At 38.8% G+C, this 17,875-nt stretch overlaps 1 protein-coding gene across 2 annotated transcripts; it reads left to right on the forward strand.

The window, feature by feature from the left end:
- Nucleotides 1–11,396: 11,396 nt before the first annotated feature.
- On the forward strand, nt 11,397–16,918 carry LOC121803100 (adenylate kinase 5, chloroplastic-like). Of its 2 annotated transcripts, XM_042202805.1 has the most exons (19): nt 11,397–11,652; nt 11,985–12,086; nt 12,640–12,768; nt 12,846–12,980; nt 13,246–13,392; nt 13,496–13,570; nt 13,654–13,747; nt 13,903–13,952; nt 14,066–14,194; nt 14,627–14,662; nt 14,740–14,820; nt 14,895–15,033; nt 15,241–15,320; nt 15,416–15,481; nt 15,854–15,883; nt 15,962–16,071; nt 16,184–16,321; nt 16,405–16,434; nt 16,517–16,918. In XM_042202805.1, the coding sequence occupies exons 1-19, from the start codon at nt 11,476–11,478 to the stop codon at nt 16,539–16,541; spliced, it is 1,773 nt and encodes a 590-aa protein (XP_042058739.1). In that variant the 5' UTR covers nt 11,397–11,475; the 3' UTR covers nt 16,542–16,918. The 2 variants fall into 2 exon arrangements, with proteins under 2 accessions (XP_042058739.1, XP_042058740.1); XM_042202806.1 differs by lacking the exons at nt 11,397–11,652; nt 11,985–12,086 and having other exon boundaries at nt 12,640–12,736.
- The last annotated feature ends 957 nt before the right edge of the window (nt 16,919–17,875 follow it).

Raw genomic sequence — 17,875 nt, forward strand, 5'->3', positions numbered from 1 at the left:
GGTACTTTGTCCCGTCCCATAATATGAGTCATATATGGTGTGGGCACGAGTTTTAAAAAATGTAAAGAATAGTGGGTTGAAAAAGTTGGTGGAATGTGATGTTCACTTTTTTATATTGATTTTATAATAGAATGTGAGTGGAGTGAGTTAGTAGAATGACCTACATACAATTTATGGTAAAAATAAAATGTGACTCTTATTGTGGGATTGACCGAAATAACAAAATGTGACTCTTATTGTAGACCGAATGGAGTATAAAATTACAATAAAAACCTTTTATATTCTACGTGGATAATAAGTTGACAACGTTTAAAAATAGAAATGAAATATATTAAAATGAAATATTTGTATAATTTGTACTTCCTTCGTCCCATTAAATATGAAACATTTGGTTTTCGGCATAGGATTTTATGTAGTGTTGTTTTGTGAGTTAGCGAAGAGAGAGTAAAGTAAGAGAGCAGAAAAAGTAGAGAGAGTATTGTTTTCATTTTTAGAAACGTTTTATTTTTAATGGGACAACTCAAAAAAGGAAAACGTTTTATTTTTAATGAGATAGAATGAGTATAATTTTTAGATTTTTGTATTAATATAAAATAATGAGGAAACCTCTTTGTATATATTGTGGGATTAGAAGAGATAGAGAGGCACAAAGTGGGTTGTATAATCGCTGCATTTAAGTTAGTATACTACAGAGAGTTTAGACTACCCACGAAAAAATTACTACTCCCAATTGAAAGTAAATTTTTAGATCGAACGTAGTTTAGACCATCCACAACGGGACTCGCCGGCGTCTCGCGTCTCGTCTCAGCGAGACGAGACCCCGGCGAGACGCGTTGCAGCCTCCATCTCGTCCCGTCTCGTCGCGCGTCTCGTCGCGCGACTCGACTCGCCGAGCCAGGAGACGAGCTGGCTCGCCACGCGCCTCGGCGACGTGGCGCAGCCCGGCGTCGTGCGTGACGCCCACTCGCCGGCCCGCGAGTGGGCGTCGTCACGTGCTGACGCAATAAATATTTTTTTTTAAAAAAAATTCGAATTTAAATAAAAAATTTTTTTTTGTAACGGTATTATTACCGTTTTTTTGTTTTTTTTTTATATTTTTTTTGTTTTTTATTAAATTTTTTACTCTATAAATACTCCTAAACCCATCCTCATTTACACACAACTACACATCTATTCTTCATATCATCTAAATTTTCTCTCAAATTTTCGCTGAAATTTTCATAACCCAACTCAAGATGTCCGGCGACGGCGAGGGCAACTATGGCGGCTCCGGCTCCGGCGGGTGGGATCTCAACTCATTCGGCGATTGGGACAACATGATCAACACATTGGGCGGTGGAGGTTCGTCAACGCCGGGGACCCAGGGTTCGGCGACGCCGGGGGGGTACCAACCACCCAATTTTGACCTTGATGCATATATTCGTCCCAACGTCCCGCGGTTTTCGCAGGGATTATCCCAGATCCGGGAGGATTTTCCAGTTGATCCCACGCCGGGAGTAGGCCGAGGCGGTGGAGGTGGGCGAGGCGGTGGAGGTGGCCGAGGCAGTGTACAACCCCAGACGGGCGAGGACGAGGAGGAAGAAGAGGAAGAGGAAGAGGATCTTGGCCGACATCCGTACAACAACCTCGAAACGATGGCGGTGTACAACGCCTGGATCACGGTCTCGTACGATCCCATCGTCGGGAATCAACAAACCCGGAAGTGTTTCTGGGAAAAGGTTGTCGAGGTCTACCACCAAATAAAGCCGAACCGCTCCCGCAAGCGCACAGTTAAAATGATCCGCTGTCACTTTGACCGAGTCGACCGACAGGTCAAAAAATTATGCGGCATCTACTCGGCGGAAGAGGCGCGCTACCAAAGCGGCGCCACGGCCACCGACATTTTGACGTCCGCTTTGCGCGCCTACTACCAGGACGAGGGACATCAATTCAGATTTGTTGATGTTTGGCGCGCCGTCAAGGACGAGGAACGATGGGCCGGCGGTTTCCGCTCCAGCTCGGGCTCAAACTCGAAGCGCACGAAGCATACGGCGAGTGGCCAATACTCGTCTAGTGCTGGTGCGTCTGGTGGTGACACTGCTGAAGGCATCAGCCAACATGATGCTGAATCCCAGGAGTTTGCGGGTACGGTCGGCGATGCAGGAGGATCCGCGAGTAGGCGCCGTCGGCCGCAAGGGACGAAGGCGGCGAAAGCGGCTAGAGCAAGGAAGGGCCGAGGCGAATCAAGCCAGCCGGCCTCAGGATCGGGCTCGCGAGGAGGCTCGGACACACTTATGGTGGCGTACATGACCGCCACAATGGCGGACACTTCCCGCTTCTCGCACTCCCAATACGCGGCCTGGTGGAACGGAATTGTGCATATGGCAGCACAACTTGGCCTTCCGACTCCCCCTCAACCTCGACCGCCTCCGGAGGATGATTAGCCCTTCCGATTAATTTTCTTTTATTTTGTGTGTTTTTTTATTTTGTGTGTTTTTTTATTTTGTGTGTTTTTTTTATTTTGTGTGTTTTTTTATTTTGTGTGTTTTTTAATTTTGTTTTAATTTTAATAAAGTGTGTTTGTTTAAATTGAATTGGGTTTTAAAAAAAATTATAAATTAAATTGAATGAATAGTAATTAAGAGACGGTATAGAGACGGTTAAGAGACGGAGCGTTGCAGCCTCCGTCTCTTAGTTAAGAGATGGAGGAAAAAAGGACAGTGGGGCCCTCAAATAGTGCTCAAATAGTAGTTAAGAGACGGTTTAAGAGACGGTATAGAGACAGCGTTGTGGATGGCCTTAGAACTTCTAACATTTTTAAGAATTGAAATCTTTCAAGGATTGAGGAAGAATTAGTACATATATGATTCAAGACTCCATTGTTTAGTGTACAAGATTTGATTTCAAATATGGCCGAAATAGTAACCTAAATACTAAACTTTGACCTAATGAAATTATGGAATGACAAATTTAACCCCAAATGATGAGAGAGAGAGAGAAGGTAATGAGGTGGAAAGGGGGGCAAATGTATAAAATTAAGTTCATTTCTTGGTAGAGAGCCCAATACACAAACAAATCTTACCTATTATCCAAGACTAGTGTTACCACCCGTGCTATGCACGGGACAAAAGATTTTCAAATAATGAAAATATATTTACAACTAAATAGATTAAAATAAAGAATATAAAGAAAATAATATAAAAGTATATTTCTTTTAAGAATATGAATTAATTAAAAATAATATTAATAAGATTATAAACCATTAAAAACATTATAAACAACAATAAACAAACATTTGCAATTCTCTCAACCCACTATAATGAAGCATTTCATATTCAACATAATATTGAATTATCAAATGTAGGTGCAGTAACATAAATAAAAAAAAAACAAAAAAGGACATGCGTTAATTGAATAGAGTAAGATATACAAATAAAGGAAAATGTATTCCTAAATACAAATGAAATAAAAATATTTGATCGAATAATTAGTTCATGATTTCATTCTATCAACAAATCACATGTATTTATTTGTGCAAAAAAATATTTAGAAAAACAACAACAAATCAATAGTTCATAAATTTTGAAAAACTTCTCTGTAAATAACATTAACAGTAGATTCACTTCTAGTGTCATCATCACCATCATCTCTACAAACTAAAATCTTCAGACATTCACGATTTGTGACTCTAGATATAGCAACATATTGTCGTCGTTGGAATCTGAATGGGAACCTTGAATCAGACAGTATTAAAGGCATTCGAAGAATCAAGACTTTATGACCGATATTATGCTCACCCAATACTCGAGCCTCCAAAACATAATCACCTAGCCGTGTAATTATCAATCTGGTGTCATTACACAAACCATTAGAGTATATTTATCAGCAACAATCCAACCCAACCTAACCTAACCATCCATTTTTTTAATATTTAATTAATTTATATCTCATGTACATCATCTTCCACATCATCAATATTCATCCAACCCAAACGTACATTATTTTATGATTTATCAATGACTACCTAACCACACCATTATATATTTATTTTATTATTTTTTATAATAATACTATTACGTGAAATATTACTATTATAAAAATAAAATTTATAAAAAAAACAAGATAAATGACAAACTATTATAAAAAATAAAAAAAAACATGAAATTATATACTAAAAATAATAAAATATATACTAAAAATGACAAAAAGTGCGCCACCTGGCCAAGGCAATTTCCAAATAATGAATAGAAATTGTAAATAATAAAAAAAAAATCCATCATCATTATACACTTGGCTAATCTGCCTGCATTGTTGAACAACTGGTTGAACAGGTTGAACAACAGGTTGAGCAACGACATGTTGTTGCTCAAGGTGAGCAACAAGTTGTGGCCAGTGAAAAACCAAATCCATACCGTTGAACCCAATGAAACCAACCCCGACCTCATTTGCGTCAGCATCAACGACATCGTGCGACACCTCATCATCAAGAGGAATAAACTCGATCTCCTGCAGATCCAGATCATGCTCCTCTTCCGACGAGGAAGCACCGTCGATCGGAAGGGGAGGGGGCTGATTCATGTTGAAATAGGCTAGTAAAGGTTTAGGGATTTCAAGCTTAGCCGCCAGTCATTTGTTAGGGTTTATAAGGGGATTGGTATTATCAATTCAAAAAACTGTCACTTTATATATTTATAGATAGATTATAGATTTCAATTCTTGCCTATTTCTTTGAACAGTGCGGGCATTTGCCCAATTCTAGGGCTTCCTCCAATTAATTAGTGGAAGATGAATAATTATAATTTCCCCAATTGGGCCAAGAATTGCCCAATGAGCACAAAGTGAACATGCCCTAAAGCTAATTGTATCTACATCTATATAAACACATAAACTATAAGTGACACCTCTTAAAGTCAGAGCAGACGATCGCTCCACTCTGTCCTAGATGCTGCCAAGGCATGTGTGACGCCCGATGAGTCAATACTCAGAGAGGTAAAGAGAAATAACTACTATATATAAGGTTACTTTTAAAGTTTCAACGACGTTAAGTTTTACCAGTTCTCTTATACGATGAGTTTCAACGACGTCAACTTTTACCAGTTGTGGTTACTTTTAAAGTTTCATTGATGTCAACTTTCACCGGTTGTCTTATAAATGTCGTTAGCCGTACATCGCGCGGGTGCTGATCTAGTGAATATAATTTTAATGATCATGTCACATAGAACTCACATTATGGATAAATTAATATAAATTTAAGCGGAGGACTCGAACCCGTGACCTTTGGCCTCAGGCAGTGGCGAACGCAAGATTTTGAAGTTGGGGGTCCAATTCTCCGATAACAATTGTAAGGTATTATTTGATGTCGTCGTAGCCGAAAATTGCAATATTATTACGATGCGGTGGAAATGAGTAATGAGATATATTCAATTAGATATATGTATATATTTAATATTATTAATTATGAATAAATTTTGAAATGAGGTTTGGTTCGTGTCTAATTTTGAGATAACTAAGCTTCTGAATTTAGTAACATATCCAGAAAATAGCTCGTGAGGTCGAACGTAGTTAAGATTTGACAATATATATATATTATTTATACAGTGGAGTAGTATTTTATTTTAATATAATATATAATTAAATCTTTTATTCGTTCAATTTTAAACGAAATACCAAATTTCTTTATGTTTTCTGTAGACAATTGAAACTAAAAATATAACTGTTAGAAAGGAAAATATGTAAGTAAGGAAAATAGGTAAGCAAGGAAAAAAAATTAATTAGGGAATGAGTATTATGGCAAATCTTGCCAATTTTATGTAACCCTTGGCCTATTTAAAGGAGGCGTACCTATTGTAATTCTCTGAACAAGTTGAATGAATAATACTCATATCTTTCAACATGGTATCAGAGCAAAGGCTCATAACAAAATCATCATAGCCTAATACCTTTCCCGACCAAGAAGGCGATTATTTTCAACCTGCAACATGTCAGACGATGAAGAGAAACCAAATATGGAGGAGACACGATTAAAGATGAGTAAGAATGTTACTCTAGCCGTTAAACTCAACGGGATGAATTATCCCCTATGGAAACGGCTGATGAGAGTAGCCATCGTGGGAAGACGAGCAAACAGGTATATCACCGGTACACCGCAGCCGCCGGAACCTGGAATGAAGGGGTACACATAATGGGAGGAAGCCGATATGACAGTGTTCTCATGGATAATTGACAACGTCGAAACAGAAATTGTTGTCGACTTTGCACATCACCAAACCGCGCAAGCTCTGTGGGAGAGCCTACAAACTACATTCGAAAGTACCGCAGATCCATATCTGTTGTACGATCTAGAGGAAAAGGCAGGCCGAATCGTGCAAGGGGAACATGGGCTAGAAACATATTGGCGACATCTCCACGGAATCTGGGTCGAAATTGACCGATGCCAACATCAACCTGTGGATTGCTGCGACAAGGGGATTAGCCAACTTCGAACGTATGTAGCAACAAGACGGCTGTTCAAATTCCTAACAGGCTTGAATGCAAGATATGACGGGATCCGAAGGGATATTCTCAAGGAAACCCTGTTGCCCTCAGCCGAGACCGCATACGGTCTGGTAAAACGAGAAGCTACGTGGTTGAAAATCATGCCGGCAGCAGACATCGATCTCCAGACCGGCGCAATCAACGATGGATCATCATCGGGCCAAGTCGGACACGGGTTCACCGTAAGAAACCAGCCACCACCGCGACCAAAACAGCCACCACCACGAACCGCCGCGCAACAGCCCAATCGCCAAGGCGGTTTCAAACCCGACAAATCAAAATTTTGGTGCTCTCATTGCGGAAAACAAAGACATACTCGAGATACATGTTTCCTCCTCGTTGGATTTCCGGAATGGTGGGATGAAAATCAAAAGGCTAAAGCTCGATTAGCCATCGGAGTCGAAGATGGAGGCGGATTATTTCTGCAAGGAGCAGGGAATAGGGAGATGACTAACACCCGTGGGAGAACAGGAGATACCGGTCCTCAACCGGGTGGAGGCGGCAGGCCCGGCGAGGCAGCCTTCGTGGAGAAGAAAGGAGGCGGGTCATATGGAGGTAACGGATTAGGGTTGAGAAACCCCGATCCCCAATTTGATTTTCAGAATAAACCCCAAAGCATGAGTAATTTAATTTCTGGTCCTTATAGTTCAGAATATATGCAATATGACCTGGGAAAATTACAGTTAGGACCCCAGAAAAACTATGTTCCACGTTTGACCCCAAAACTGTCTGAAAGTTCCTTCTTAAGCCCAAATCGTTTTGCACCCTTGGAAAATATACTATTGCATGCATTGCCCAAAGTAAAATTGACCCTAAGGAGAGTGAGTGGATTTTTGATTGTGGGGCAACTGATACTATGATCTACGATCTGAAAGATTTTTGTGAATTTAATGGGGCAACTAAAAGCCAAATTCAAACTGCCGATGGAGAGTTGACCGCTGTGGGTGGGAGTGGAACCATTGAAATATCCCCAACCCTGAAGCTTACAAATTGCCTCTATGTGCCCAAATTATCTCATAAACTTATGTCTATCAGCCACGTGACGAAAGAATTAAACTGTACGTTACTAATGCATCCAAATTTCTGTGTATTACAGGATATCAGGACGAGGAGGATAATTGGGCGTGGCACTGAGCGTCAAGGTCTTTATTATGTGGATGAGATTACTCAACAAGGTGGCACTGCGATGCTTGCTCACGGATCTGCAAATCGGGAAGCTTGGTTGTGGCACCGCAGATTGGGGCATCCATCCTCGGGGTATTTAAAATTGTTTTTTCCAAAGTTTTCCCATTTTAAGGATATTACTTGCGAATCTTGTGTTTTGGCAAAAAACCACAGACAATCCTTTAGATCAAGTGATACTCGTGTTAAGACTATTTTTTCTCTAGTGCATGCCGATGTTTGGGGTCCAGCTCCTATTATTGGTGATCATGGTTTTAAATATTTTCTCATTTTTGTGGATGACTGCACTAGATTGACTTGGGTATATTTTTTGAAGCATAAATCTGACGTTTTTGAAAAATTTACCCGTTTCTTTACAATGATCCAGACACAATTCCAAACCACGATCAAAATTCTTAGATCCGATAATGGTAGGGAATTTGTTAACAAAGACATGACTGATTTTTTTTAAAGAAAAAGGGTTAGTTCATCAAACTACTTGTCCTTACACTCCTGAACAAAATGGTGTAGCTGAACTAAAGAATAGGATAATCCTAGAGGTCACGAGAGCCCTGTTTTTTGACTCAAATGTTCCTAAATTTTTATGGCCCGAAGCTGTTGTCACTGCTGTCTACCTGATTAATCGTTTGCCTACAAAAATTTTGGGTATGAAAACTCCTTTGCAGACTCTCGCATCCCTTACTGATATTCCCCCACCTCTCATACTTCCGCTCAAACTCTTTGGTTGTTCCGTTTATGTGCATGTACTGAAACACGAAAGAGGAAAATTTTCTGCATGTGCAATAAAATGTATTTTTTTGGGGTATGGGGTAAATCAGAAGGGCTATCGATGCTATCACCCGGGGTCTAGGAAGGTTATAACAACCATGAATTGTAATTTTCTAGAAAGTGAATACTTCTATCACACCCAACCTCGGGGTCAGGGGGGAGTGCTGTTCAGGGGGAGTGTGATAAAATTGGACCCCTCAGTTTTCCGATGCCACATCCAAGTATCTCGAACGTGGAACCAACAGAACAAGCTAGTGTCACTGCCGAGTCAGTCACATCTACTGTAGAGCCTCCTCAACCGCCTACGCCTGAATCGATTCCTCCTCTTGTGATATCCGAGGTAATTCCTGAAACTAGCTCAGATAATACAGTTATTACTCCTGACACTTTTGGTGTAGACGAGAATGAGAATGCAGCAATTGATGGTGATACCGACTGCTATATACTCCCCAACAGAACTACTCGTGGGGTCCCGGCTAAGAGATACAGTCCTGAGGGGATTAGTAGAAGCCGATATTCTATGGCGAATCTGGCTAAAGCAAATCTAACAGAGATGGCTAGGGCGTTTGAAGCAGCACTTTACGAAGAAGAAGAAATCCCATATACGGCCGATGAGGCTATGAAAATTGCTCACTGGCGAGAAGCAATGCTAGTAGAAATGCGAGCTCTGATGAAGAACAATACATGGGAAGTATGTCTTAAACCTGATGGAGTTCGAACTGTGGGATGCGGATGGGTCTTCACTATCAAACAGAGGCCAGATGGGTCGATTGAAAGGTATAAGGCGAGACTTGTGGCCAAAGGATACACTCAGACTTATGGAGTTGATTATGCTGAAATATTCTCACCGGTAGCAAAAATGAGTACTATTCGAGTGCTCTTCTCAATAGCGGCAGTCAGGGAATGGCCACTACATCAGTTCGACGTGACAAACACATTCTTACATGGGGAAGTGAAGAAGCCCATTTACATGGAGCCACCACCTGGATTTGTTGGAGATTTCGACGGAGGAAAGATTTGCAAACTAAAACGAACACTATATGGGCTAAAGCAGTCACCTAGAGCTTGGTTTGAGAGATTCTATGAGGCAATGAAGAAGTATGGGTATGAACAAAGCAACTCTGATCATACATTATTCTTGAAGAAAAGAGAAGGAAAGATTACATGCCTCATCATCTATGTAGATGACATGATTCTCACGGGAGATGATGAAGAGGAAATAAGAAAGCTAAGGAAGAATTTGTTTGTAGAGTTTGAAATGAAGGACTTGAGATTACTAAAGTACTTTCTGGGTATAGAAGTGCTAAGGTCAAAGAAGGGGATCTTCATCAGTCAGAGGAAATATGTACTTGACTTGTTAACCGAGACAGGACTACTGGACTGTAAGCCAGCAGATACTCCTATGGTTCAGAATCATGGTCTGCGGATAGTTGAAGGAGCTGAAGCCACTCACCGCACGAGATATCAACATTTAGTTGGGAAATTGATATACCTATCCCACACTAGACCCGACATAGCTTATGCAGTTGGAGTAGTTAGTCAGTTTATGCATGCACCTCAAGTAGCTCACTGGGAAGCAACACTGAGGATTGTTCGATATCTGAAAGGGACAGCGAACCATGGGATTCTATTCGAGAATCATGGACATTTAGAGATTCATGGATTCACGGATGCTGATTGGGCAGGGAACCCAAATGACAGAAAATCAAGTGCTGGATATTTTACCTTTGTGGGAGGAAATCTTGTCACGTGGAGAAGCAAAAAACAGAAAGTGGTAGCCTTGTCAAGTGCAGAAGCTGAATTTCGAGGGATTAAGAGTGGGTTGACTGAGATTCTGTGGCTGAGGAAATTGATGACTAAGTTGAACTTAAACTCACAGAAGTCATGTAAGTTGTTCTGTGATAATAAGGCGGCAATCAGTATATCTGAAAATCCAGTTCAGCATGATCGGACAAAACATGTCGAGGTGGATCGACATTTCATCAAGGACAATATAGAGGCCAAGACGGTAGAACTTCCTTTTGTGAGATCTGAAGATCAGTTGACGGATATACTCACGAAAGCTGTCGATGCAAGAAGCTTCCATGAGGTATTGGGCAAGTTAAGTATCGGTAATCTCATTACTTAACTTGAGGGGGAGTGTTAGAAAGGAAAATATGTAAGTAAGGAAAATAGGTAAGCAAGGAAAAAAAATTAATTAGGGAATGAGTATTATGGCAAATCTTGCCAATTTTATGTAACTCTTGGCCTATTTAAAGGAGGCGTACCTATTGTAATTCTCTGAACAAGTTGAATGAATAATACTCATATCTTTCAACAATAACATATAACTGTCCCACATCGGTATCAAAAGAAAACTGAAACTAGTATATAAGTCTCATGGGCCTCTCCTCTTATCACCAATTGGTTTTAGGGTGGAACCCATGGATTTCTATCATGGTATCAGAGCGGGTCGCCGACCGTGGGTCAAAATTTAACTGACCCAGCAGTATATCTGGGCTAAAACCGAAAAAATGACTGACCCAGCAGTATAACTGGGCTGAAAATTTGGGCCAGTGGTCCAACCGATCGAAAAAAAATTGGGCCGATTGTCCAATCGATCATAAAAAAAAGTCCAACCCCTCCAAGATTCACCTTGAAGGGTTTGAGGGAGGGTGTTGACAACTGAAACTAAATATAACTGAAACTAGTATGGTTAACCCATGAATTTCTATCATTTTCCACTGAAATTTAATACAATAGCACTCTCTCCCTTCCTCATTTTTCTATATGAAAAGTTCCAAATAATTGAGTCATTTTTTTTTAATAAGAAATAACTCAACAACTTTATTCACTATACTTTTAACATACTATTTATTAACAAAGAAACGGGGGAATACTATATTTTTTTTATTTATTCTATTTTGTGTGGTTATGGATTTTCATTTTCTGGCGGCAGTTTGTCCGTTAATTTGAGCCGTTGGCCACAACTATCACACACACTCCCACCGCTCTCTGTGTGAGTTTGCAGCCATGTTGAGCTGCTCAGCCGTTGCCACTTTCTCTCTAACCTCCAATCTCCCTCCTCCCTCAAACCCCTCTCTCTCTCCCTCTCTCCATTTTTCATCTATTTCTCTCCCGCTACAGTTTACATCTCATCACGCTCACTCGTGCGGCCATGCCTCCATCAAGGTCAAACCTCTGCGAAAGGTCTGATTATTCCTTCTACCTCTCTGTATTTCGCATCCTCTATTTGTGATTTTACCGAGCAATTCGCTAGGTTTTTGTTTGAATTCCAAAATGTGGCTATTGACGGCTATAAAGATTTTTTTTGACAGCCATTTCAGTATATTCTTTCCTAATTAATATTAGGAGTCCTAATTTACTTCAGTTCTTGAACAATGGAAAGCTCTCATGCCACTTCAGTGAACTTAGAACATTTCTGCTTTTTATCATATTGAGAAAGCTTTGCTAAAATAGTGTACTAAGTATGGAAATTCTGTGTATCTACATACTGAAATCTCTCTCATTCTCTGAAATAGACGCTCAAAATTGTAAGCTCGGCGACTGAGCCACTGAGAGTGATGATATCAGGTGCCCCGGCTTCAGGGAAGGGGACACAGTGTGAGATGATTGCTCAAAAGGTTAGTCCATTCTGTACTTCATTCCTGTCGCTGAAGTTGCTCCACTTATCTTTTTAGGAAGAGTTTCTTTGTTTTTTATATCTCAGCTTTTAGAGGTAGTGGAACAAATATCTGTATAAGGCAAAGATGAAAGAGATCCAGCATTGTCTAGCACATGTCAAACGATATGTGTGAGGAAGAAAAAATGCGCATGAAGAGTTTTGTAGCTCCAAATCGACTCCTGAAATGGAATGTGTACTACCTCTTTTTTAAATCCGACTTTGAAGATTGCTGAACCAGCTCCCAAACCAGTTACAGAAACTTATTTTCTCAGGCTTCCAGAAAGCCTTACGGAGCTATAACCTGACATAACACCACTGTTATCTTACTGGGGGGGGGGTGGTATAAAAGAGCCTGGCATCTTCTTTAATGATAGCCTGCTGAGGCTTCATAAATCTCTTGTATATTTTCTGCTTCTCTACTTAATTACACCTGTTATTCAATAATGAAGAATTTATATTAGCAGTTTTCATTGTTACATTTCAATTTATATTCCCCTGCTTGGTTTATTCAGTTTGGAGTAGTACACATTTCAACGGGAGATATTCTGCGAGCTGAAGTATCAGCAGGTACAGAAATTGGAAACAAGGCAAAGGAGTTCATGAATTCGGGTCGGTTGGTACCAGATGAAATCGTCACAGCTGTAGGAAAAATGATCGACTAACTGTTTTCTTCTTTAGTTTGTGAATTAGCTGTGCTAACACTTTGTGTTTATAACAGATGGTGACAACCCGACTATCTCTGAAAGATGTGAAGGAGAAAGGATGGCTTTTAGATGGATACCCACGAAGTTCTGCCCAAGCAGAGAGTTTGGAGAAACGGAGTATTAGGCCTGATATATATGTCATGCTCGAGGTATGTACCCTAATAATCATTATCCCTTCACGGTCCGAAGTTGCATTTTCTCATATAGTTTGTGGTATACACCACTGGATCAACACATTTTTTCCAGAACTAGATAGATATCCAAACTGATAACATGATAATTTCACCAGAAACAAACATATAAAATTTGATTCCTTCTACAAATGGAATATGCTCAGAGTAATACCTGGAAAGCTCTCTATTTCAGGAAAGCTTCTGTAACTTCTCTTGACTTCTGATGTTATCTTTTCATTAGGTGCCTGATGATGTTTTAATTGACCGATGTGTTGGGAGAAGGTTAGATCCTTTGACAGGAAAAATCTATCATGTGAAAAACTTCCCACCAGAAAATGAAGAAATTAAAGACAGGCTTGTTACTCGTCCTGATGACACAGAGGAAAAGGTCCAAAATAACTTCTAAAATAACTAATGTCTGTTCTTATCTGGACCTGGAGATCTGTATGCAAACCTGATCTGTTCATAGGTAAATGTTTGACTATTCTCAGGTGAAGTCGCGTTTAGAAATATATAAGAGAAATGTTGAATCAATCTTATCGACCTACTCGGGCGTAATGGTTAAGGTCTGTGAAACTTGATAATCAGGCTACTTAGTTTTAAGTCATGAATATAGATGCTTACTAAGCAAGTTTTTACTTGTTTACAGATCAATGGAAACCGTGCAAAAGAAGTAGTTTTTGAAGAGATTAATTCTTTGTTGTTGAGATTGCAAAAAGATAAAGAAGAAAAATCAAAATCAGGTCCAGTTTCCTATTTCTTTAAATGCTTTTTAATTTACAGGAATTGCATAAATTTTACACCCACTTATATCAGTATTTGCATTGGTTGTCGTATTAGTATTTGTAGTTTCATGTAACTGGTTTTGACCTAATGAACTTATCTCACTTGTTCGCAGGTGAACTTGTAAGAAATGAGAACCAATTGGATTCGTTATCTTTGGAAAAGGTTATTTCAACAAAACATTCGTACGCGTAATTTTTTAATTCTGAACTGACAGCCTTGTGTAGTCGAATACTAATAATTTTTTAGGTTTGTTATTTGGCCATTACTATCTGCAGAATAAATGGAGAGGAATACCGACGAAACTAAATAACATTCCTCACTCTAGAGAAATCAGGGAATACTTCTATGAGGATGTGTTGCAAGCAACAAAACGAGCAATAGAAGATGGGAAAACTCGATTGAAGGTCTTTATCTTCTCATGTTTTGAGTTTTTGCATCACATGTAGACAGTTTGATTCATGTCCTTTCTTTATTCTTAATTACATGTTCAGGTGCATTATTCGAAATATTCTGAATGTTTTGTATGTATTATTAGTAGCAAACATATTTCTTTGCTAAGAGATAGTTGATGAATGTTAAAGTGATTATCTATGTTCTTTTTTGTTTTTCACAATTGATATATTCTCTCCGTCGATACTTGGGTTGAATATATATACATTGGCTGGTTTGAGTAATGTATGTAACTGAATCAACATACATGATATACCTATTTGATTGTTAAACATTAAAATTTAGTTTTTCTCATTATGTAGCTAATGTACTATACTTTCCTTAATTTTGCATCTGAAGGTTCATCTAATAATGATGTATAATGACTTTAGCATTTTTAACTGAAGGTGGAAATCAGTATCCCAGAGCTAAATCCAGAAATGGTGAGAAACTTCATTTTCATTTTTGGTTCTTTTCCATCCTTCTTAATTGTTTAGAAGTGAATGAATTTTTTTCTCAGGATGTATATCGCATAGGTACTCTACTGGAACTGGTCCGTATTCTTGCTCTTTCCTTTGCGGATGATGGAAAGCGCGTCAAGGTTCTCAGAAGCTTTATCTAATTGATTTAGTTTATCGAAACAGTTGCATGTATCAGTAGTCAAGTTTCTTGCAGGTCTGTGTGCAAGGGTCTATGGGAGAAGGAGCATTAGCTGGAATGCCACTGCAGCTTGCTGGAACTCGGAAGATTTTGGAGTTCATGGATTGGGGTGACGATGGTGTTATGGGTACCTTCGTCAATATCGGTTCCATAGGTGAGGAATTTCACGAATTATATTCTTGCAACTATAGTTTAAACTCAGGCTTTCAACAATATATTTCTTCTCACAAACACCTTGACCCTTGAAAGGAGGTAGACATTGTTACCATGCAGTTCTCATTAAACTGCTACGATTCTAGCAATGGAATTATTTCTTAAATATCAACTTATGCGAAAACAAACATATTGAAATGATCTACAGGTGCTAAAGAGGTTGAGGAGCAAGATGGCATCTATATCTTAGTGGCTCCACAAAATGCAGTAGGGAACTGTATTATTGGTGTAAGTAATTTGAGAAAATACATGGTTGTTGCTTCCTGAAGCACACCCTATGGAGATGCAAAAGTTTTGTGTTAATTTGACTCGAGAAAATGCAGGACCTAAAAGCTATGACTGATGCCGCCGCTCATCGTCCAGTCATCCTTGTCAATCCTAAGCTCAGGGTTGGTTTCTCATATTAAACCTGAATCTGTTTTGAACTTGTGCTCTTAAATTCCCAGATGCTTTGGATAAAATTGAGAGGGTTTTAGGTCTTTCCCTCGGCATTATTTAAGAGGTCATTACTTTAAAATCTCTGAACAATAAGGAAAACGATAACTTCCAAAAAGGTAAAGACTTCTTAAAGCCAGGTGTAGCTTCCGTCGCCAGTTACTTTGCCATATTTATGTTCTCATTTTTGTGGTCAGAAATGGTTCCTCACAAGAACTGATGTCAATTTTTTTTAAAGAAACGTAATTTTTGTCAAAATCTGTGGTTATGTTTGTGTTGATTGTCCAACAGGATAGCTGATATAATTGTATTTCTGAAATTTTTAGGACGTACCAGGTTCAAGTGGTATCATGCAAGTAAGTAAACAGTCATCATTGGATGCGATTACGTAATTCATCATGCTCTCATGAAATTCTTATTTGCTACTTATGCAGACTATGGGCCGGGAGGAAAGATTAGCATATGCCGCTTCATTTGAGATATGCTACTTCTTCCGGTTACTCTACTATTACGGAACCCAATATCCTATCATGGGTGCCCTCAGGTGAGGTCATAACCCTCCTCTGAGTGATATTAGACAGCATGCTTTCTGCCCTCCAAGACATTTTTTTTAAAGATCGATGCTTAGAACTTGTGGTGAACACTTATGTTATTAGGATGTCTTACCCGTACGAATACCAGTTGTACAAGAGGGTCGATGAATCTCCCAAGAAGGAGAAATACGAACTCTTGTCGACATTCGAGAAAAGGCCAAGTGGCGAAGAGATTAATGATTCTTTTGAAGGAAAAGTCAGGTAAATTTTTTAACTTGAGTTTTGCATAACTGAAACCTGAGCACACCTCCAGCCATTACTGATCGTTTTAACCACACTTGCAGAGATAAGGCCAAAGAATCGAAAGGAATATGGTAAGGATATCTAGAGATCATCATATCATCCATTTACAAGGTTGCATCTCATGCTGATGAATTCTGTTGACCTCCCTTGTAGGGGCTTCTTGAGCAGCATATTTTAAGTGGAACGACAGAAGGCGCCTACTAATGCTGTTTTTCTGCATATGGTAGATGATACACTTGAAGATTAGAATCATGTTTGTCTACGAACAATCCACGTGCTTTTCTTACAAATCATCGTCCTTTTCGAAGATTAAGGAGTCTCTTCCTATTAGGTGAAAGATTGTGATGGCATAAATGCTGTTTGAATGATGTAATGTCTGCTTACTTATTTTACTTTTTTTATGTGAATATGTATATAGAAAGTGTTGGACTATGTTTTAGAATTTTGGGACTTGGTAAGGTGAAACTCAGAGCTGTTGTCTTAATTGTTGAAGAACTCCCAAATGAGATTTTTATAGTTGCTTTCTCATCCAAATTTGATGGGTTTTTATTTTCAGTGACGAGTTGATATAAATCGCCTGTTGACTTGACCCTCCATTTTAAAAGTTTGGACTCATTGCACAAGCATGTTGTGTTCTCATCCAAAATGATTTTGTCTACTGAAAAAAGTACTGTCTAACGGTGGTCGCATCTGCTGAAGACAAAACAAATGGAGTATTAGTAAATAAAAAATATTATAACAAGGTACAAAAAGCGCCTGTAGGCTGTAGCTCAGTGGATACAGCGTCTGTTTCCTAAGCAGACAGTCGTAGGTTTGACCCCTACCTGCGCATATGTTTCCTTTTTTCATTTCAGAAAAAGAAAGATCTCTACGTGGCTCTAATCCTAATTGCTACAAAATTAAAAGTGGTCTAAAATATCGTAAACATTTTACCGTTGCCCTTTTGCTAAAAATATCTTATAACTACTTGCTATAAAATTAAAAGTGGTCTAAAATATCGTAAATATTTTACAGTTGCCCTTTTGCTGAAGATATCTTATTTGGACTGAATTAGGAAATAATAAACAAAACATAAAATTTATAATAACTTAGACTAATTTTAAAATTAATAGAATATACCAAATTTTGGCCAAAATTAGAGATTTTAGGAACTAATATCCCTATTTGAAAAAACAAAAAGGACAATAAATAAGAAAAGAAAAAAAAAAGAGGAAAGAAGACAATTACCAACACATGGAGGAAAATTCATTATATCCTCCTATGTCTTTTCTTTTAGTTTATCGAAAAATGTTACTCCCTCATAGTTGAGTCATTTCTATATATAGGGGTAATTTTTTTTTCTTTTTCTTACTTTACTCTCTCTTACTTTATTCTCTCTATTTTTTTCACTTTCTACTTTATTCTCTCTACTTTTCTCTCTTTCTTATTTTATTTATTTATTTAACACTCAACATCCATTTTTTAAACTTCGTGTCGAAAAGTTTCGCTTCAACTATGAGGAAATAGAGGGAG

The sequence above is a fragment of the Salvia splendens genome, chromosome 5, assembly GCF_004379255.2.
Source record: "Salvia splendens isolate huo1 chromosome 5, SspV2, whole genome shotgun sequence".
Lineage (NCBI taxonomy): Eukaryota > Viridiplantae > Streptophyta > Magnoliopsida > Lamiales > Lamiaceae > Salvia > Salvia splendens.